This window comes from Engraulis encrasicolus, chromosome 9 (genome assembly GCF_034702125.1).
Source record: "Engraulis encrasicolus isolate BLACKSEA-1 chromosome 9, IST_EnEncr_1.0, whole genome shotgun sequence".
In the NCBI taxonomy this organism is placed as follows: Eukaryota; Metazoa; Chordata; class Actinopteri; order Clupeiformes; family Engraulidae; genus Engraulis; species Engraulis encrasicolus.
Window position 1 is genome coordinate 19,912,009 of NC_085865.1, and position 23,772 is coordinate 19,935,780.

At 44.7% G+C, this 23,772-nt stretch overlaps 1 protein-coding gene and 1 long non-coding RNA gene across 2 annotated transcripts in view; both read right to left on the minus strand.

The window, feature by feature from the left end:
* Positions 1-23,772, minus strand: part of ctnnd2a (catenin (cadherin-associated protein), delta 2a) — a 458,968-nt gene that overhangs the window by 100,442 nt on the left and 334,754 nt on the right. Inside the window, exon 12 of the mRNA XM_063206720.1 lies at positions 1,378-1,495. Within this exon, the coding sequence (XP_063062790.1) occupies positions 1,378-1,495 (118 nt within the window). The remainder of the gene's footprint in view (positions 1-1,377; positions 1,496-23,772) is intronic.
* Positions 14,597-15,226, minus strand: LOC134455056 (uncharacterized). Its single transcript, XR_010036003.1, has 2 exons — positions 15,067-15,226; positions 14,597-14,689 (listed from the first exon to the last, which is right to left on the minus strand). It is a non-coding gene; the product is annotated as an uncharacterized LOC134455056 (long non-coding RNA).

The window sequence follows — 23,772 nt, forward strand, 5'->3', positions numbered from 1 at the left end:
CAGGCTCCCTCTCACACTGACTCATATACTCTCCATCCCGTACTCTCTTGCTCTCGCTTTTCTGTATGAACAATGTACATGAACACACATGGGAATGACTTAACGCACCCACGCAAGCGCGCACGCGAGCCAGTGCTGCACGCACACTCCCTGACCTGCTTCCCACCCACTCACCTTCACACATGTACCAAGACTCCAGAGAGTTGAATCAGCCCTTTTGATTCAGGTGACACACACAAGCACCCGCACACACACGCAGGCACACAGGCACGCAGGCACGCGCACACACATACCTGCGCACACACGCATGCTACACACTGTACAGCACTTTGGTCAGTTTTGTACTGTTTTAAATGTGCTTTATAAATAAAATGTACTTGCTTACTTACTTATACACACACAAAGTAGCGGGAAAGCAAGAGATGCAGGAGATGAGAGTGGGGGGAAAAGTGTGAGGAGCAGAAAAGAGGAGGGAAGGAAAAGAAGAGAATATCACTGGAGATGAGGCGTAAAGGAAGAGAGGAGTGGACCGAGAGAGAACAGAAATGTGGAAAGCGCAAGTAGGAATTAGAGGGAAAAGGGGAACGAAGGAGGTGGAAGTCAGATGATGAAGAGGGGATGGATGGGCGGAAAATAAAGATGGTGAGATGAGGGTGGAGGAGAAAAATCACAGCGATGAGGATGAGAAAATAAGATGGATGGCTGAGAATGGACAATGGAAATTAGCCAAGTGAAATTCTGTTTTCCGTTTGTTTAATGTTTGTGCAATGATTGCAAATTGTCTGTTGTTTCTGTTATCTCCCACCTGCCTCATGTGGAAGTGGATGAAAAATGGCTAAATCTGGTACAATACTTTGCATAAATGCCGTTATGTATATTTATGGGGAGGCTGAAGACAAGAAAGAGGTGGGAAAGGGTATGGAGGGGGGGGGGGGGGGGGGTGATGCCATGGGGGATGAGGAAGAAGAGGAAAATGTGTGTGAGGAAGAGGGAGTAGTAGAGGAGGAAAAGGAAAAATGTCCTTGGGAGACCCACTTCACACTATCCAAATGTCTTTTGCGCCCATGCCAGTTCCCCAACTGTACTGCCATAGCGTGTAATTCCTGAAGCGGTAGTGTGAAATAAATAAATAAATAAACAAATGAATAAATTCATTAATTAATTAATTCATTCATTCATTCATTCATTCATTCAGTCAGTCGTTCATTCATCTATCTATCTATCCATCCATCTATCCACTCATTGGTTCATTGAAGAGGAACATGGGGAGGAGGAAGAGGAAGAGGAAATTCAGGAAAAGGATGAGGAAGAGAGGGAGAGAGGAAGAGGAAGAACAGAAGTGTATGTACTAGGTGTGGTGTGTGGATGGTTTCAGACCTTGCTGTCGATCTCGGTGCTGCCCAGGGAGGTCTGGATGACGAAGAGCAGAGCGTCCGTCAGGCCCTCGCACTCGCGCATCCGCCGACGAGCCTCCTCCCCCGCTGAGCTTACGTTCCTGCAGGACAGACAAAAAACACAAACACACAAGGTGAGCACAGTTACATGTGTGGAACATCATTCGACACCTGGAATATTCTCACATTCCGAATACATAAAGAGTTTAGATATGTGACTTGTGCACAAACCGAATACTGTCATCATTCCATTTAAAATAGGAATATTCCTCTCATGTAACTGAACACAATGTTAACTTGGTCAAAAACACCCTGCCACAAGTCCATTTTTACAGTATTTACAAGTGTACCGCCATGCTCCCTAACACTAACACTATCTATCAATGTCAGAGCAAGATGTCATGATTGCAATAAGTACAGTAGTTCCATAACGTCCAAACACTGAAATAAAACTACTTCACTGCACTGAAATTACCAGATTTTTCCTGAAATAGAGAAATCCATTTGTGGTAATATTTTTGGCTCCCACAGATGTTCCCACAGGGGAAGACCCTGAGACCCTGAATCCAGTGGTGCGGGACAACCACACTGCAAGGACAATCATCCCCCCTACTAGCCTAGTCGTCCTGCTGTGTGCTTCTCGTTTTGCCTCTCCTCTCGTCTCATCTCCTCTCCTCTTCGCTCCTTTCCTCTCCTCTCCTCTCCTCTCTCTATACACTCTCCTCTCCTCTTCTCCTCTCCTCTTCTCCTCTCCTCTCCTCTCCTCTCTCTATACCCTCTCATCTCCTATCTCTATACCCTCTCCTCACCTCTTCTCCTCTCCTCTCCTCTTCTCTCTCTACAGTCTCCTCTCCTCTCCTATCCACCACAATTCCTTTTCCACCTCCACTCCTGCCCCTGCTCTCCTCTCCCCCTTCATCTCTTTTCCTACCCTCTTTTCCCTTTCTTTCCTCTCCACTCATTTCAACTTCTCTTCACTCCTCTCCTCTCAGTTCCCTTCCACTCCTCTGCTTTGTTCTCTTTTTCACTCCTCTCTCCTCTCCTCCTTCTGACTCTCCGATACACATCTCTCCTCTCCACTTCCCCTTCCCTCCCCACGGTGAGCAGAGAGTATATCCTCCTCCTCTGCCACTCCCTTCTACTTAAGTCCACTCTGCTCACCCAGTTATCTTGATCTCAGGTGCCCTGCTTCGGCGCCCCTGGTGCCAAAACTTGCCGCTTGTCTGCTCAGTTTTCCTCATTTCCTCTGACAGCTACGTGTCTATTAGGCAACCCCCAGGGGATGTGGATTTAAGTTTTCGCAGCTTGAGGGATTCATAACACTGACCACCTGTTGAGATGTAGCCCCATAATGCACGCCGTTCCACCACACTGTAATAGTCGTTGAAAACACTTAATTACCATAGTACCACATTACAGGGCCTTTAGTAATGCATGACAATGTGGTCATTGCCATTCTGGTTGGTAACAGCAAATGTATAACGTGGGCCATGTCTTAACTGGTTGAAGAAATAAAAAAGTCTGATATGAAAACCTGAAAACCCTAAACTTAGACTTGTTATTCCTAAACCTAACGACAAAATTATATACAGTATTTCGATTCAACAACAACAAAATATTAGTATGTTAGAGGAAAAAATAATACATTCTACACCCACACACAGGTAAACAGAAGTAACCTAATACACACAGACACTGGCAAAGAGAAAGATAGTCTGGCACAGACTGTAGACACTGGCACGTACGAATGCGCACACATGCACATCTGACAAACACAGGTGGGTGAGGGAGCATGCCAGTCATGCCCAAGCACTTGAGACCACTTTGCATATCAGATGCTGCTGTCACTCAAATACCAACCCCGCTCTCTGTCTCTCTCTCTCTCCCTCTCCCTCCCTCTTCCCCCCTTCTGTCAAATCTCTCTCTCTCTCTCTCTCTCTCTCTCTCTCTCTCTCTCTCTCTCTCTCTCTCTCTCTCACACACACCTCCTACACACACACACAAACTCTCTCTCTCTCTCTCTCTCTCTCTCTCTCTCTCTCTCTCTCTCTCTCTCTCTCTCTCTCACACAGCCCCTTCTCTCCTTCTGTTATTATTTCTTCCCCTCTCTCTCTTCCTGTGCCTGACACATATGTATTTAATTATTTTAATCCTTATGGGGAAAGTCTGTGTTTTGCCGCCATGTGCTATTCAGCTATTTATAAGAAATCTGAATAATGTTTGTCTGAAGGCGGAAAAATCTTTCAGCAGTCAGCATTAGCATATGGTTTACATAGGGCATTTCAAGGATGATTTTTTTTTCTTGGAGGGCTAAATTAATACATTACATCAACGCACGGGCACAATATGTTCGCCTGTCACTTTCGCTTCATCATTGGCTGCAAACTGCGCAAATATTCCTGACTTTTAGAAGGTCGAATTGATACATGTGCAAGAAAGAGCCAGAGAAATTTACACCTGGAACGGAAATAATAAATAAATAATAAAGGGCCCCTGATTTTATTTGCGGCGGCGGGAAAAAAGCCTCTCCGGCCTGCGGGCGTGTTATATTGACATTGACAGCCGCGCTTGGGGTAGGAAAAGCAAAGGATATTTCAGAGCAACGTTGCCTCGTGTCGCCGGCTCGGTATTACAGCAAATCAAAGGCGCATTGAGGACACCATTACTTTCCATCATGCGCTGGTGTTGGCGGGAGGGAGGCGTGGGATTTTTTTGCCTGAGACCCCTACGGTGTCCCGTATGAGACATCTGGCTGTCACACAGCCCCGCAGCCACAAAACACCAAATTACTCCAGGGAGAACCAGCTGTAGACACAGGCAAATACAATCTTTCAAAACACATACTGTACACCCACAGACACACCAATACATATAAGCCTACGCATGCGCACACACACACAAACACACACAGATAGACAAACACACACAGATACACACACAGCACAGGAGTACACCGCCAACACAGACCGGATACACCATATACACCCACGCGCCCACACCCGCACCCGCGCCCGCGCACACACACACACACACACACACACACACACACACACACACACACACACACTAAAAGAAACAAAGAGGTACACTGAATCATTTCCATTTGGTCTCTGTATTCCATGCTGTTACTGCAATCAATTCTTGCTTTGAACACACACACACATGCACATGCACAGGCACTATCAGTCTTTCTCTCACAAACACACATGCACGCACGCACGCACACCCACACGCACGCCCACACGCACACACGCACACACACACACACACACACACACACACACACACACACACACACACACACACACGTGACGTAAATTACATAAATAATTACATACGTAATTACATAAATTCGCGTTGCGCACTGTACTCTGTTATCTCAAGATGTGTGTGAGGAATATGCTTTTCCTGAATTGATAATATGCAGCATATTTATCTTTCACAGCACAAACACATAAGCACACAAGCACAGACACAGATATAGGCACGCACGCAAGCACGCACACATGCACGTTCGCACACATACACTTTCCACACTTCCTTTAGTACTCTAATGTAATCGACTTGTTAAATATTCAGCAAGGCTGAAGAGAGCAGAGCAGAGCTGAGAATGGGGGCAACCCTTGTGCCTCATGGTACTGCCATTGAACCCAAAACCCAAACCACCAACCACCCCCCCACCACCACCATCACCCCCTGCCCCCATAAACCCAACACTCTCCCCACTCCCCCCCATGCACACTTCTGGTAGGCTGCACCCCATCTCGCTGACTTCACTTGAGGAAATCTGATGAAGCCAATAACCCACAAATCCACCCTTCTAACCCCCACAGCACCCCAACCCGCCCCACCCCAGCCTCGCCTCATGCTCCCTGTTGCTGCTGGGATCAGCAGGGCCATACATCTCGTGCTGACAGTGATGGGAGGCTGCTGCTTAACTCAGTGAGCTGGAGTGGTTCAGTATCAGAGCAAAGCCTCACAGTCAATGATGGAGACCCACGCAAGCATTCACTCATTGGGGGTGGCCTTACTGCTCGACACAGATTACACAAACAACCACACAGACACACAGACAGACATAAACACACACTTACACACACACACACACGCATGCGCGCGCACACACGCACACACGCACACACGCACGCACACACACACACACAGACAGACAGACAGACAGACAGACAGACAGACAGACAGACAGACAGACAGACAGACACTCTCTCTCTCTCTCTCTCACACACACACACACACACACACACACACACACACACACACACACACACACACACACACACACACACACACACACACACACACACACACACACACACACACACACTCAAAAACACCCATAAACACAAACACAAACACAAACACAAACACAAGAAATGAATGCCCTGTTTCACATAAGTGCAAAGCTACAGAGTCACTGATGAAGACCCACAGAAGATTGGGGAATTGTCTTAATACGTACTCTCTTGATCGATACAGATTACAGATTAGACAAAAAAGTGATGACCAAAAAGCCCTGTCTCATCGTAGAGCAAAGTGATAGGAGTTACTGATGGAGACAGGCTGACGTTGAATCATTTTGGAGGGAGCCAAGATGATCAGCTGAGATTAAACAAATAAACACAGATTGAATACATTTAAATATAAATGATCTGTGATATTAGCAAACAAAGTGTAAAAGCCTTCCTTGAGACTGTTTTCTGTTACAGCGCATGTGAAAAATATATTCCTGACTGTGCCTTTTTTATAAAGATGGCAGAATGGGGTGTTCCATAACTCCTCGGCCGCCACACCCCTCCTCGTCTCATTACAACTGGCCTGCTTGTTCCTCCTGCCTGATTCTGCCTGTTGGACAAGCAAGTAAACAAGCAATTTGTTTCTTAGACCACTATGCTAATGAAAGACCACTCGACAGTATGGGCATACACAGCTGCTTGTCTTGGTCATTCACTCAGGGTGTATGTGTGTGTGTGTGTGTGTGTGTGTGTGTGTGTGTGTGTGTGTGTGTGTGTGTGTGTGTGTGTGTGTGTGTGTGTGTGTGTGTGTGTGTGTGTGTGTGTGTGTGTGTGTGTGTGTGTGTGTGTGTGTGTGTGTGTGTGTGTGTGTGTGCATGCGTGTGTGTGTGTGTGCGTGCACACGTGCATGCGTCTGTACGTGCAGGTGTGCATGCATGCGTGTTAAGTTCGGTTAGATTAGGTTCCTTTATTGGTCTCCACAAAGGATACAATTGTCTCGGAGACAGGGAGATTGCAGCACCATACAACACATAAGAGGACAACACCAACAATCAAAACAGTCAAAAAGTAAAAAGTAATGTACAGGCTCAGAAACACTGGATGTGTGTGTGTGTGTTTGTTTGAAGCTCCTATTGGGTTTCTATAAAACAGTCATAAATAACCACCAATACAAATAGTCCACAGTCAAGTAATTGAAACAATACCAACATATTCCACATAATGCCAACAGAGGGTACACTCAAATGTGTGGATGTGTAGCCTGTGTGTATCTGTGGGTATGTGGTTGTGAAGGCATCCAAACAACAAGCCTTGTACAGAACCTGCTACCTAAACTACCAGTAAAGTATTCTAATAATATGGCTTAAACCGTCACAGAATAAATGGAAAGCCTCTCAAAAAGAGGCAAGATCACTGTTTGAATGTTTACTTTCCTGTGAGTTAACACACAGTGACCTTTTGCCCGTGCATGTTCTTGCAGCAACTCCGAGGTCGATCGGTCTACCCACACTTTGCTCTTTGAGAATCATGCCACCCACTTCAGGTCACCCCTCCACCGTACAGCCAAAAGGCAAAAGAAACCAAAGTTCACAAAAAGCTTATCATATAATCTGTAGGTGTTTGTCTCGACACACAATGATAGAGCACTGCGAGGGACCCTGCAATTGTGAAGGGATAAAATGCTTTTGACACTATCCTCTGTCGGTTCAGGTGTGAGAGAAGCGGTGTGACCGTATTCGTCTCGGAGACGACACCATTCTTGCCTTTTACCTGCTATTACAGGAAACAGCGCTAGGAAGGAGACCACCACATAAACAAGCACTGGCCCACGACTCGGAGCAATCGTATTCTCCATAAAAATGACAACGGGCTACTCCCGGCCTGTGTGTGTGTGTGAATAACAGGCTGGCGTTTTTTCTTGAACATCATGTTGCAGTGGAAGTCATGGTGGATAAACCTAAGGCAGTATTTTGTTCTGTATCGTTGGCTCCTGCCTCATTGTATTTTCCAGATGGAGAAGAGTTTGTATCCAGTACATTTGCATTGTTGCTGCAATGACCATATGGACCAAATTGCCTTTGTTTGTGGTCTCCACGGTGATTAGGGAGGAAAATAACAACTTCCTGTTTATCAACTGTACGTGTCATACCGTAGTTGCCCCTGAAATGATAATGCCGTTCTGGCAACAGAGGAGCCACACACAAATAGAATCACCCGGGAATTCTTTCACGTTTCGCAGAAACGTGGAAAGATATAAATGGGTTTGTGTTTGTGATTTTTACAATGGTTTGTCTTCCTGCAAACAATTCCATCTGCTACGTGGGAGAAAAATGCACTTTGTGCATTCAAAGGGCATTGTTCAAAGGATACTGATCTTCAGTGTCATAATACATCTCTATGATGCTGCTAGCAATCTGAAATATGTGTGGTATAAAATATTCACATTTCTCTACACTTCAATGCTATCCAGTGTACACTGTGCTGCAGCCGTAGAAGGGCAGTGCAGCGCAGTGTGGTTTCACATGGCACAGACTGTACCAGAATATTATATTGCAAGCTCTGTGAAACAAAGGAGTCCATTCTACTATAGTCTAAAGCCAAGTAAATAATCAACAAGTCTCATTCAACTACAAAACTGTACTGGAAATACCTAACAGCTCTTTGGGGACGTTAATTTGAAAGCAACATGCTCGTCAGATCTCATCAAGTACAGTACACTTGGATGCAATTTCCTCAAGCCTCCCTGAGACACTTGTAAGGGAAACGGAGAGTGAGTGCTCAAAGTGATAGTGTGTTTATCATTCAACAATGACGGCTGTAACAAAAAAAATGGAGCTCTGGAGGCCATCTTAGCTGCCGCGGCGCCCCATGTGGCGCTGTCGGATCTCGGTTTTGGCTGGGCGAGCACGGGGTCCGCCGGGACCTGGATGGGGGCTGCCAGCGCCTCCTGATTGGCATTTGAAGGCAGCGGGGGGGCGCTGGGGTAACGCTGAATGCTGATTGGCCACGAGCTGATGATGAGAAGCAGCAAGGGGGGAAGGTTCACAAGTGCACGCGGGAAAGCGTAGGGAGCCTATTTTCAAACACTTAACAGCCTCCATTAACGACCTCGGAAAGACTACACCGTGCCGTCAGACGACACCCCTGGGTTAAGAGTCCCACACATAAAAGGGAGGAAAGTTTGCTCTCTCCTTGCTCTCTTCGTAATCATTCTCGCCATCTCTTTCTATTTCTTTCTCTCTCTCTCCTACACACACTCACTCACACACACACACACACACACACACACACACACACACACACACACACACACACACACACACACACACACACACACACACACACACACACACACACACACACACACACACACACACACACACACAAACACAAATACTCTCTCTCTCTCTCACTTACACACCTTAATTCACTTTCTTGTGTTGGGGGTTATAAGCACCAATTAAAATGTTTACTTGCTTCCAGGGAGCTCTCGTCTTCACACACCACACACACACCTTCACACTGAAGCACACACACCTTCACACCCAAGCACACACAAGCACCTATACCCCCCCCCCCTCACACACACACACACACACACACACACACACACACACACACACACACACACACACACACACACACACACACACACACACACACCCACACCCCCACACCCCCACACACACACACACACTACCAAATCAAAGTAATAAGGAATAAGTAATAAGGAGAGCACTGAGCCCCATCTTCTCATCTACAGTAGTTTGCCATGCCAGCAATTACACTAATGCTCAAGCAAACAACTAATTGCTCAGTATCTCATTATGGAGGAAAAAAAACACACACACACACACACACACACACACACACACACACACACACACACACACACACACACACACACACACACACACACACACACACACACACACACACACAAGAAAACATGCAAAAGGACCAAGAGATTTCATTAACACTAATGACTCAATATTGACGGCAACATAATAAAAGTAACGACACAAAATGATACACGATGACAGAATCACAACCTCAATGACATGAAAAACTGTGAACACCACAATGGAAATGCCTACAATACCTCTCCTAAACCGTACAGTGTCATATTTGCAAGTGTTCTTACAGTAATTCATCCAGTAGCCTCTTACTGCAGATGGGGTCGCCGACGGGCCTATTAACTATTTGCTGAAAATACTCAACTACATCATAACATCATTGCTACGACAGTGCTGAGAGCCTCAAGTAACAGATTAAGACAAAGCCATTACATTTTTTTGTGACAGTAAGGTTATAACATAGGCTCTGCGCTAAGGGGTTAAGCAAGTTCATTTTAGCGTGCATAGTGTTGTCTCTACCCATACGGAAAAAATGGTTAAGAACTTATAGGAATTACTCATAAAAATATATAATATATATAGGCCAAATGCCGAATATAGATGCTGTTTTCACTGTCATATAAAAATCTTTTGGCCCTGTCTTGGACTAACGGTAGGGCACTGGGTTACAACGCCGGCGACCCAGGTTCGATTCCGACCTGGGTCATTTACCGATCTCTCTCCCCACACTCACTTCCTGTCATAATCTTCACTTTCCTATCAATAAAGACACAAAAGCCTGTATAATATCTTTACAAAAACCTTTTAGAATTTGTAAGACTTGTAAAAAAAAACTTGTGCAGGATTTTACAATATCCTTTTCACTTTTGAAGTGGTAAAGCAACACTGTGGAGGACAGCATCAGCGGCCATTCTTTGGGGCCATCTTACTGTAAAAGCATAAGAGTTAGGAAGAGGGGACACTGGGACAGAGAGGAGGGGACAGGCTGGGGACGAGGAGGCTCAATTACGCTGCTGCCGGTCTGGATGCCTGATTTATGGAGGAGAGTCATTCTGGCAGAGGACCCTCGCACTGACAGACTGGCGCTCGACAATCAAGGAACCGTCGCCAGTCTTCCAGGAGGCTGAAGCTATTTCATAAATCCAGAGAAGTCAGAGAAGAGAGAGAGAGAGAGAGAGAGAGAGAGAGAGAGAGAGAGAGAGAGAGCAAAAGAATGGTGGGCAGTAAGGATCTATGCTGCTGACAAAGCAAGAATGTGGGTCTGGATTCACTTGACACCCTTCATAAAGCTTTGCAGAAGCAACAAATGACTGGGGTGGGGCGGAGAGGGGAGGTGAGGAGAGGAGAGGAGGCAGATGAGAGCACAGAAGAGGACAGAATGGGGGCGAAGAGGAGAGAGAGGCGGGTAGGAGATGAGAGGAGGACAGGAAAGGAGAGATGGGGGATAAGATGAGAGAAGGGGAGAGGAAATGGGTGGAGGGGAGACGAGAAATGATCCCTTAGATGTCTATTGCTAGCTTCCTTGCATCCGGTGGGTGTTGAAGCATTAGTTGTTTGTCTGGACATAACTGTTACTATTAGTATGCTATGCAACCTAAGGAGTCATTCCAATTATAAAGCGTTCCCTATTACTTTGCGTGTGTGTGTGTGTTGTGTGTGTGCGTGTGCATGTGCGTGTGTTTGCTGAGCGGTTTACAGAGGGATAGAAGTTCACTTTAATAATATCAAAGTTAATTACCAATTAAAAAGTACAAAACTACATTCCATTAATGTCTGTGTGGGTATATGTGTGTGTGTGTGTGCGCACGAATGTGTGAGTGTTTGTGTGGGGGGGTCTTTTGCATATTTGGTGACTAAAATAAACACTTGCCGCTGTTTAAAGTACATGAATATTTTACTCGTCGCTGCAGCCATTACAACCGAGATGAGACTAAAATGTTAGCGCATGAAAAGCAATCCAGTGGCACTCTCTTTGAATTTTCTGGAATGCAATGGCTAATTCTTAGCAGTTAATGAGCCCACTAGCTTTTATTGCTTATTCGTGTAATTTATTTGCTGTCACTCTCAATAAATTCCATCTAATCAATTAGCATCCTTTGTTAGCTAATTACATATTGAGCACAGCTAGCATGGCATTCAATCAAGGCCGCCTTAAAAATTCACCACAATGTTCGGGGCTTTCCAGGGACCAAGCTGGCTGTGCTGTGCAGTGTGGTCACACTTTCATTAAATGGGTTTGTTCAAGCAGGGCTATTGAAACTACAGTTGGGCCATTCAGTTCATTAGGTCAAAAAGGCAGTGGTCCTTCTCGGTTAAACGTGATTGTTTTGGCCCAAGGTTGTGTCTAGTGTCTTCTTCCTATAAATCTAAAGGGCTGTCTGTCTGCCCCTGACTCGGCTGTCTGTAGTAGGTAGGTTTAGCCCAATGGATGTGTGCAGCTCTTCAGGATGTGCTTTTACAATGGTGAACTGAAGGGCCTTCCCATATTCTGTGTTTTATACCAAACCTTTTTGCTGAAATGGATGAATTTCAGGTACAATTTACGGATTAGATTGTTTATATGTAGTCTAGATGTAGAGTCACATTTTTATAGAGTAAAATAAGACCCTTACATGTAGGCTACAACAAAATAAAGTGTTACTGAATGTAACCAGTGGCACAGCCTCAAATGGGCAGCAGAAGTGCCCTTAAAACCCTTATATTTTTACAGGCTGAGAACGACTGACCAGCCAGTGACCCCTCTCTACTACAGCCTCTTGGCACAGATGTCCTGGCACAGCGCTGTATCGCTGGGTTAAGACCACGCTGATATCCCCCTGCCTCACCGGAGGGATCGGCTTGGCCAGGCTATCCAAACTCAAACGCCTCCAAACTCATTCTCTGCGATCAGGCCACTCCAAAGCACCTCTGCCTCACCTAAGGGATTGACGTAGGTGCACTATCCACTCTCCAATCATTCTCTGGGAACACACCAGAGTATCTCTGCCTTGCCAGGGGGATTACTGTATCTTGGGCTCACTGCCGAGAGGAGAAGACCAGGGCCAGGTCCAGGAAACCCTGCTTCAGGTCCGCGACTGACACTGAGGCCGGGGTAATAACAACAACTGTCCTCATATGAATTGAAGCCTCATTAACCCCGAGCCACAGGGTCTAGTACACCAGTCCCTGGCAAAATAATGGCGGCTAAATTAACCACACTAACAGAAACGACAGGAACTCGAATGCATAAACTGTCTATGCGGGGTCAGTGATGACTCAGCAGTAGCACATGTCAGGGCAGTGCAATGACAGACAGTGCCACTGTTACATGGATTTTGCTTGTTTGTTTTTAGTGGACTATCTGCATATTCATGTAAGGGATAAGGTATTGTCCACACATGACTATAGGAGAATATTTCCCGACGGGGCGAATAACACCTTCCGACGCCGAAGGCGGAGGGGTGTTATTCCGCTCCGAAGGGAAATATTTTTCGATAGTCACGTGTGGACAATACATTATCCCGCTTATTATACGGCCTTTAACAACATTAGAAAGCATAAATAGTTAACCAGTAGTTTATTGTAACACGTTTATTGCCATTTAATAGCGTGCGCAAAGAATGATAGTTCGTGGAACGCTCAATTTAAAAAGGTTACCAAGCAACAGAGTTTGGCTACTTTCTAACTTGTTACAGTCACGTTGCGCTTCAAACTGTTTGCAGGCTGCCTCGTTCACTGCGCGATATCTAGCTACTAAACTCGGGTTCATAACAGGATATTTTTTGTCTAATCGGCGACAGGCTATTCCAGAAAAAAAGCATAGACTAGGCAACCCAAGCACTGCTGTGCGCCCTGACTATCAATGTCGATCCTGCTACAGGCAGAGCACTGTGCACCGGATGTCTGGCTGGACGAGGCAACTTCTAGCCTACAGAGAAACTGTCAACGAACTCCATACTTGTACAAAAAAAAAATAGGCAACTAGTGTTAATAAAAGATGTCACGACAGCGGGCAGCGGCCAGCGACAGTTTGCTTTCTTGGAACGGCAACACTAGGACATGAGGGGTTGCTGATGAAATCTTGATGGGCTACCACGCGGCCTTTGTTACTATTATTAGCTTTATCACCAGGATGAGACATAACTGTTTAAATTAGTCGCTGAATGAGACTAGTGTTGATGTAATTCGGAGACGTTTGGGAAGTGGCTGGTTAACAGAGCATCAGTGGGCTACCGGCAACGTGCATTAATCGTGCTGCTGCCTCACTATTACAAAAGTCAGAAGGCAAGACATATCAGTGAAGATATGACCGATCTACTTGCGGAGTGATCTCTGAAGTGACCAAACTCGTTGCCATTGGCAGCGGCCATTATTTAGTGGGCATTACAGAAAAGTAGTGACCGAACGTTGGGGCCGCCCATTGAAAATGAATGGGAGCTCTCGCACCATTCTAGAGTGCCGTATAATAATGCAGCAACGAGTTGGTAACACTTTACTTTACGGATCGCTAATAAGGTGTTAATTTCATACTAATTTCTCAGTAATTTCAGTCTAATTTTATGGTAATAACTGCTTGTTATTAGTAATAACAGCAAAATAACCATATGGTTTCCAGTGCAATTACGCTATAATTTCTCATTAATTATAGCAACAATAACCATACCAATAACCAATTCCAGTGCAGCATGCTGTAGTTTCTAGTTAATAGTAGGCTAATGGAAACAGCTACTGTGTCATTGTAGTAGTTAGGTGGTAGGTATGCCAGTAACTAAACGGTATCAGCCGAAGTAGTTTCATACTAATTAGGCTACATCAGGGCCGTAATGTGCAATATTTCCTCTTCCTATGTTATTGCATAGAAACGACCACCCAAGCATCCTTGTATTATTTCTGCTTAATTACCTTGTAAACAATTGAGTAGTTATATGGAAATAAGATAGAATCAGGGCCGTAAAATGCATTATCACCTATTCCACTCAATTTTATGGAAATTACATATTTTCATGGTCTTAAAATGTCTTATTTCTTATTTCCACTCAATTACTTAGTTATTATAATTTTTAATACAATATAGACTAGCCTACTATGAAGTGATTCAAGTACACAGACAAACACATTGTGTGCAAAACTTTATTTATTTTTCCAATCAGTTATGAGATTCATGTTCACTGATGTGAAGTTGTCAATCTGCCACCATCCAGAGGAAGTCCTGTGAACACAAACAAACAGAGAAGTCAACTGCAAGACCGGTTTCACCACGTTTATTTTTTTATGTTATCAATTCACCATCGCTAAATTTGCTTCTGAAATGCAGTACCATGTTAAATGCACGTTGTAAATCTTCCTCAGGCTGACAACATAGCTGATTTACAAAGGCAAACTCTAGCTAGCACCTAGCTTCAGTCATTGAAAACATGGTGGGCAGAGCTAGCTAGTGGTTTCCATTGTAAAGGTACTTCTGTATGCCGTTTCATTTCCAGAACAAACATAAACCTAACACTAACTCATAAAACATGTTTGCATAAGGCTAAAGTAATTCGACAATTGAAGGTGGATGAAATCAACATCAAGACCATTTTAGCTCACCTTGAAAGTTACCCTGGTTGCTGCCTGCGTGCGAAAGCACTGTGTGGTGCGTCTCAAACTCCACCCTTGTGTGTCAGGGTACTCAATTAAACAACGTCAGCGTCTCTGAGCCATACTGCAAGCAGAGCGAGCAGCGTACAACTAGAACGAGTGTGCTTGAAGTACAGAAGTATACTGATCGGGACGCTCCTGTTCTGCAGTAACCAAACTTTCGTTGCCTAGCAACAACAGGACTCGCCGCCACCGCGAGCTAGTTCAACTTCAGTGCAGCAGAGCCAGGCAAGGTAAGCTTCCTGACAACGAACTTTTAATGTAGTTCTAGCTTTAACCTGCTTTCATTTTGTCTCTGAGCATTGAAGGATTTTAACTGTATACATTGCAAACGTGCTGAAATGGCATAGCCTACAGAGGTACATGGAAACCACTAGTTCNAGCTAGCTCTGCCCACCATGTTTTCAATGACTGGAGCTAGGTGCTAGCTAGAGTTTGCCTTTGTAAATCAGCAACGATGTCAGCCTGAGGAAGATTTACAACGTGCATTTAACATGGTACTGCATTTCAGAAGCAAATTTAGCGATGGTGAATTGATAACATAAAAAAATAAACGTGGTGAAACCGGTCTTGCAGTTGACTTCTCTGTTTGTTTGTTTGTGTTCACAGGACTTCCTCTGGATGGTGGCAGATTGACAACCTCACATCAGTGAACATGAATCTCATAACTGATTGGAAAAATAAATAAAGTTTTGCACACAATGTGTTTGTCTGTGTACTTGAATCACTTCATAGTAGGCTAGTCTATATTGTATTAAAAATGATAATAACTAAGTAATTGAGTGGAAATAAGAAATAAGACATTTTAAGACCATGAACCTATGTAATTTCCATAAAATTGAGTGGAATAGGTGATAATGCATTTTACGGCCCTGATTCTATCTTATTTCCATATAACTACTCAATTGTTTACAAGGTAATTAAGCAGAAATAATACAAGGATGCTTGGGTGGTCGTTTCTATGCAATAACATAGGAAGAGGAAATATTGCACATTACGGCCCTGATGTAGCCTAATTAGTATGAAACTACTTCGGCTGATACCGTTTAGTTACTGGCATACCTACCACCTAACTACTATGATGACACAGTAGCTGTTTCCATTAGCCTACTATTAACTAGAAACTACAGCATAATTGCACTGGAAACTGTATGGTTATTTTTGCTGTTATTAATGAGAAATTATAGTGTAATTGCACTGGAAACCATATGGTTATTTTGCTGTTATTACTAATAACAAGCAGTTATTACCATAAAATTAGACTGAAATTACTGAGAAATTAGTATGAAATTAACACCTTATTAGCGATCCGTAAAGTAAAGTGTTACCGATTTCCCCCCTCCCCCCTTGCAATAATAGAACCCGGAAACAATGGGCCAATGGAACCTCTCTCTCTCTACTCTCTCTGGTAGAAGCCCCTTCTAATACAAACCAAAAGTCTGAGAGGCTGCTGCTTAGTGTGTACGTGAGTTTTCCACAGAAATGAAGAAATACGTAAGTAGCATCAGCATTTGAGATGCACTGATGTGCCAACATCAGACATCCCTCTCTTTTCCCAGACTCTTATACCCCACCCAGCAGCTGCACTCCTGCCTGCCAGCAAACTGCATGTAATAATCCCAATTACCTCCGCGGAGACTTTAAGAGTATGAGAGTATGTGTGTGTAATGTGTGTAATGTGTGTGTGCGTGTGCACGCATGCGTGCGTGCGTGTGTGTGTGCAAGACTGTGTGTGTGTGTGTGTGTGCGCGCGTGCCTGTGTGTGCGTGAGAGCTTGCGTGTGTTTGAGCGCGTAAAAAGACATATGGCCAAATAATCCCGATAATGACACGTACTTCATATTTGCATTTAGATACCCTGGATAGCACGGCTGCCTCCATTTGCATGCTATGCATACAGATGCCAGTGGGCTAGTGATTGACTGCAATGCTCCACTACTTCACTCTACCCTCCCTTCTCTTTTCCCACAGTGCAGAAGATGGAGATGGCTCAGGAAAAGACAGGGGAAAGCAATAAGACATAGTGTCGGAGGGGAAAGAGGGAGTGAAGAGAAAGGTATTAGACAGTAAAATGAGTAGAGAGAAAGACGGTAAAAGGGATGATATGCAGTATTAGGTTTTTGGCAATGTTGCCAGGGAACAACGACAGGCTCCTATTATTATGATTGCACGGTTTCAACAAGTGTTCTGCTGCTGATGTTCTCCAGGCAAAAACATGTACTTACATACTAGTAGTATGGGAACACTCAAACTAGTAGTAGTGCGTCAGTGATGTTTCAGCAGTAGCACAAGTCAGGGTGGTGCAACGCCAGCCAGTGCCACTAATGTATGGATTCTTTATTTGTTTGTTTTTAGTGAACTATCTAAGAAGCATATTCATTGCAGCATATCAACCACCAATTACTAATTGATTCATGGGCATTAGATGTTGCTGCGCCAACTGACGTCTGGGCCCCCCCCACCCCCCAAACAATGTCTTTGACCACTCAAACTTAGCACTCTGCAGAGTAAGTACATAAACACTTTAAGAGTAAGGAGAGCACCCCTGGGCAGAAAATAAGTGAAGAGGAAGGGGAAACAAATAGAAGAGTGTATCTAGGAATAGATAGATGGAGGCGGCATGGAGGGAGGTAAGGAGTGAATGGTAAAAAGAAAAATGGAGGAAAAGGAGATTTTTGAAAACAGAAATGCCCAGAATAAAGGTCCAATGGAGTTCAATGTCCTTGAGTTTGTTTAACAGAGTTACAACAACATAGTGGTTGGCCTGCGGAGAGAGAGCGACAGAGAGAGAGAGAGAGAGAGAGAGAGAGAGAGAGAGAGAGAGAGAGAGAGAGAGAGAGAGAGAGAGAGAGAGAGAGAGAGAGAGAGAGAGAGAGCGAGAAAGGTGCTTCATGCCCTCTCTCCTCCTTCTCCATTCTCATCCCCACAGGTGAGATCTGTCCTTGATCCGTGCCAAGCAGCAACACAGCATGTCAAGATAAAGTGGTGTGTGTGTGTGTGTGTGTGTGTGTGTGTGTGTGTGTGTGTGTGTGTGTGTGTGTGTGTTTGTGTGTGTGTGTATGGAAGGTTTTAACTTGTTTGCCAGTAGCACAGGAGGGTATCACAGTTTAAAACATTGGCAATGCTGGCAACACTCAGAAATGTTATCGTAATCACTACTAGGGGATATCCACCGCAGCTGTGCACAACTGCGCTCTCCAACATCAAATGCAAATTCATATTTTGGCTTTACTTTTTTACTTCCTCAGTTCACAAATCAAAGTGTGTGTTTTTGCTTTATTGATCTAAAAAGTAATATTATTCACCACGGTAAGCAACACACTCACCACAGTCACTGTAGGCTTCCTACAGTACTTCAATTTTTCCCTACGCATGGTGCAATCTGTGCTCATGGTTATCCGCTGCATTTCCGGCTAAACAATGATGCCGTAACCAACTACACATTGGGGGCAGAGCGCAAAAGAAAACAAACTTCCAAAAGTTCAGTCAATCCATCTGGGCTGCATTTTCCCAAAAGCATTGTAGCATGCTACCCGGATCCATTGGCTTTCACTAGCTTAGCGACATACTCCCTCTTTTAACTTGTCTTAAAGCAAGACAACGCTTAACATGAAAAATAAGACACTTTGCCACCTTTATAAACCCCAGCCAACGATTTTAACTGTATTAAGCCCCAAAATAGTGGTATCCCCCTTTAAAGTAGTATCTAAGCCTAAGAGTGAGGTGCCCCTTTGGCAATATATCAGAAATACTAGGTCTCACATCATCACTAAAAGTTTATACAGTACATACACTAGTATTTTACCTTGCACAAGCACTTTATGGCAACACTTTATTTGCATGTGTAAAAGAAATATTGATGTAGGCCTATAAAATTGTTGAATGTATAAACTTTTAGTGATGCCATATATTGTCTAAAGGGCACCTCTTACTTATGTACTACTTAAATGCTTTGGGGAAACGTAGCCCTGAGAGGCATCATCATAACCGTGCGGACAGACAGCCAGCGTTGAAAGAGCTGAAACACTGCTGACTTCCGCCTGGAAATCACAGGTCAGGGGCATTGAACGCGGCAAGCAATTCAACCTGAAACGTTCGATCAGGGAGAGCAACTGACCGAAGCTCGTGTTTAGAAAAAAATGAACATTCTATTGGCTGACGCCTGCTGGTGCCGAGTTCGTTACATATTTTTAGCTGAAGTTCAACTTTTAACGCTTTTGACGCCCTCAGCGCAAGAAACGCTTTTACAGCTTTTGAAACTTCTGCCGCCAGCTCTTCAGTACCAAGTCAAATACTTCCGCCAATTTCCATGCGTTCAGCGCTGGCTGTGTGATCGCACGGTAAGGGAGGCAAGGCAAGGCTAAGCAAGGCATAGTAAATATCATACACAAAGGCAGTTCAATGTGCAACATTAAAGTAGCAAAGAAAGGTCCTTAATGTACATTTAATGAGTATTTAATACATATTTACATCTATATACGGATGCTGCAGTACTCCCCGCCTTCTTTCCCCTTGTGTACGGTTATGTACCTTTGTCTATTTCATTGTTTGACGTTACCGTGTTATGATTATGAAAAAGCAATACCACCTTGGCACACAAAGATACTTCTTAGAGTTCATTATCACAGTAAAAATAGACATGTGCACACTGTGATTCATCTCTTGGTTCCACCGTGCTCTGTTGGTTGAGAGTTATTATATATTGGTTCAGTAAACACTCATATAGTGCTTCACGTCAAGCACACACACTCTCTCATGGCTACTACCCTCTCCATTCACAGAGTTGAATGATATTGGGGTGGGGGTCCTAAATATACCCATACACTCCATTCACACTCACTACTCCCATTCTCATGATTCGAAACAGTTCGTCATTCTTCTCAGAGTTCCTATCAGCTGGACAATAGACCCTGTGTACATAGTGTTCACACTCCCACATAAGACACAAATGATGGTCACCGCTCACGGCACCCAGCACACTCCCTTCATCTCTGTCTCTTTCTCTGTGTCATGTCTCTTTCTCTCCCTGGTTCCTCTCCTCTCCTCCACTCCACTCCACTCCTCAACTCTCCTATCCTCTCCTCTCCTCTCCTCCTCTGCTGTGATCTCAGGGCTCATATCGGCCATAGCGGTGGCTGCTGACAGCGTCCATTTATCAGGACGGGGCGTGTCGCGCTCCTGACGGCCCTATCTCCTGCAGCCTGTCAGGCCGGGCCACAGGGCCACGGGGCCGCGGGGGCCGCAGGGCAGCTCCACAGCCACACCGGACGTCAGCGCTCAGATTGGCTGCCCCTGCACCCTGACCCGTGGATCACTGATGGTGTGTGTGTGTGTGTGTGTTGTGTGTGTGTGTGTGTTGTGTGTGTGTGTGTGTGTGTGTGTGTGTGTGTGTGTGTGTGTGTGTGTGTGTGTGTGTGTGTGTGTGTGTGTGTGTGTGTGTTGTGTGTGTGTGTGTGTTGTGTGTGTGTGCGCGAGCGTGCATGCACAGGGCCGTTGACAGCTTTGGCCAGGCCCTGGAGAGTCATTCGGCCCCATATGGGGACCCAATTCTGGGCCCTCTGTCTCCCTGGGCCTGGGACAACTGACCCGTCCTCCACCTTCCGTTTGTGTGTGTGTGTGTGTGTGTGTGTGTGTGTGTGTGTGTGTGTGTGTGTGTGTGTGTGTGTGTGTGTGTGTGTGTGTGTGTGTGTGTGTGTGTGTGTGTGTGTGTGTGTGTGTGTGTGTGTGTGTGTGTGTGTGTGTGTGTGTGTGTGACAGAGGGGGCGGTGTGTACTAGCAGTCCTGAGTGAGTCCACATTATAAGGTGGGCACATCACATGATGGGTTGACACTGAATTCATACTAAACTGAAGACGGCTTGGTAGGCTGCATTGATCTCTGACGTGAAAAGTACTGTAAGCTGATGAGGCTGAGCTGAATTTATTTAAAACGTGTCGTTTTGTTGTGTCAATCTATCAGAAATGCTCAGTTGATCAAACATTCTTCTCAACACAAGAGCGACAAAGCAGGGGCATCTCATCAGTGTTTACATATATTTGATTTCCTCAGTTCTGAGACACATTCATATCTTATATGCTGAAGAGTACTTAGCTGACTTACAAACAAATCTGATTATGAGCAATCCCATATGCATTGTGAAGACGTGTATGCCAATTAATAATTGCGCTGTTCAATTACAGGGTTCTCTGCAAAGATTCACAGGGGTGCTTCGCTATTCTCAGTGTTAGGTGCTAGGCATACCATAGCATTGAAGACTCATTGTTGGCATATGTCAGATACTGAGAGGGTGCATGCATGATACAGTAGACCAATTTATTTTGCTTGACTGACATATCTGTGATTGTCGCTACTGGACTTCTGAAATTGGGATTTAGATTGATGTACATTTTACATGCACACAAAAATGCTTTAAAGTCCTGATCACAACCAAGGCACACTCAAAAGAAGCATATTCACTTATAGAAATCATCTGCACAGGGCAAGACCTCAGCGGAAGGAGTGGAATAATTCTACAAAGGCTTTACGAGCCATTTGGTAATAGTGTTGCACATAAAAGAGACAAATTCACTTCCAATATATGCTAAAGAAAGCATTCACAAAGGCTGTACAAAACAGAGCGAGTTCTCGGTAGACAGAGCAGTATAACCCCACACTTTACCAGTCATTTGGTCATAACGATACCCTCAAAAGAGCCAGATTCTTCTAGAATCTAGAACAATATATGATATGGTTAGCAACCACAAAGGGCATGCAGAGCACACTGCACCACAGGCCATAAACTCTCTGTAGTTGGAGCTGAAGAATACCACAGAGTCATGTGCTTATGGTGGCACACTCCATAGAGGTCGATTCACTTACAATATATGGTAAAGAGCAAACAAAGACCATACAGAGCAAGTTCTCACTGGACTCCAAGCTTACTCCAATCCTACAGAGGATTCAACACTCATTTGGTTATAACACTACCGTCAAAAGAGGCAGATTCACTCACAATATGTGGTAAAAGAAAGCATCCACAGAGCACGACCTCTGTGGACAGACCTGGTTAAACTCAGAGATGCTTTACCAGCCATTTGGTTATAATACACTACCCTCAAAAGCGGCGGATTCACTTATAATATGTGGTAAAAGAAAGCATCCACAAAGGCTACTGCACAGAGCAAGATCTCAGTGGACGGAGCTGGTTAACGCCACAGAGGGCTTTTGCCAGTGATTTGGTTATGGCGGAATGTCAGGGAGAGAAATCCCCAGGCCTCCCACGGGAGCGTAAGCCAGCGTGACGCTGAGGTGAGCTACCGTACATGTAGCCAGGGCCGCTGACAGCTTTGGCTGGGCCCAGAACAAAGTCATCTGAAAGGGCCCCCTACCCAATACATATTCTGGGCCCCCTATCTCAATGGGCCCGGGACAACATACCCATTTGTCCCCCCGTCCCCCAACCCCTCCTGTCGGCGGGCCTACATGTAGCTGATGAGGGATTGGGCCCCGCCGCTTTGAAAATGTCTTCCTGTTAGCAGGGATTTGGTCTGCTGTCAAAACCTGCGGTTTTGAGAAATTTGATTTCTCTCTCTCTCTCTTGGAGGTGGTGATTTACGGACGGTCGAGTGTCACAGTCCCACTGGGTGGTAAGGGGAGGGGTTTCAATTCCAGAAAAAGCGCTTCAGTGATTTTCAATGGCTCTCCAGGATGTGGATAGGGACCATGTGTATAGCCAATGTGTGTGTGTGTGTGTGTGTGTGTGTGTGTGTGTGTGTGTGTGTGTGTGTGTGTGTGTGAGAGAGAGAGAGAGAGAGAGAGAGAGAGAGAGAGAGAGAGAGACAGAGACAGAGACAGAGAGAGTGCTGGTGTGCTTGCAAGCATGCTTGCTTGTGTGTTTGGCACTCTGACAAATACACCATGCTGGAATTGAGACATTAACGACTGAAATGTAATTCAGCCTTTACCAGCTGTAATATGTCTAGATTTTCCACAGCCTTACCAGAGAGACATCAAAGCCAGCTCAGCCAAACACTACATTTTCCAGAAAAGCATTGTTGATTTTTTTACAACTCAGAGCTGTCATAGATGTCTGAGAGAGACAATTTGTGCCTCTCTGTCATTTGTGCAATTAAAAACTAAATTTCAACAAAGTTTTTTTCCCTCTCGCCTTTTTCATTACCGCCCATGTTTGTGCAAATGGACATCAAAGCAGCCACTCACATAAAATATGTATGAGTATTTCAAACAGCCAATTAAGTTTCATTAATTTACTCATTCTCGTAAAATAAACAACCCACATGACTATAATAAATTCAAACTGGGATTACTCACAGAACAAGGAAGGAGATACAAATTGCAATAACACAATAAAATTAATTTAAAAAGAAACAAATTGTTCCAAACATTAGCGATCGACCGGTTCTCTCAAGTAAAAGTCAGAGGCAAATAGAAAACAAGAACAGTTCAAAGAGTGCAAGGAAAGTCTAAAAACATAGGCAATCCATAAAGCTGCCACTGGCATACTTTCAGAAAGAGCATGGCATCGAAAACATGAAATGAGCATTCTCCATTTCATTCAACCCACAGGTTGTGTGATGTGGGTCATATTGGAATCGATTGAGGTGAATTCAAAGCACCACCAATAGAAGCAAGAGTAAAGACACTCTCTTTCCAGAAT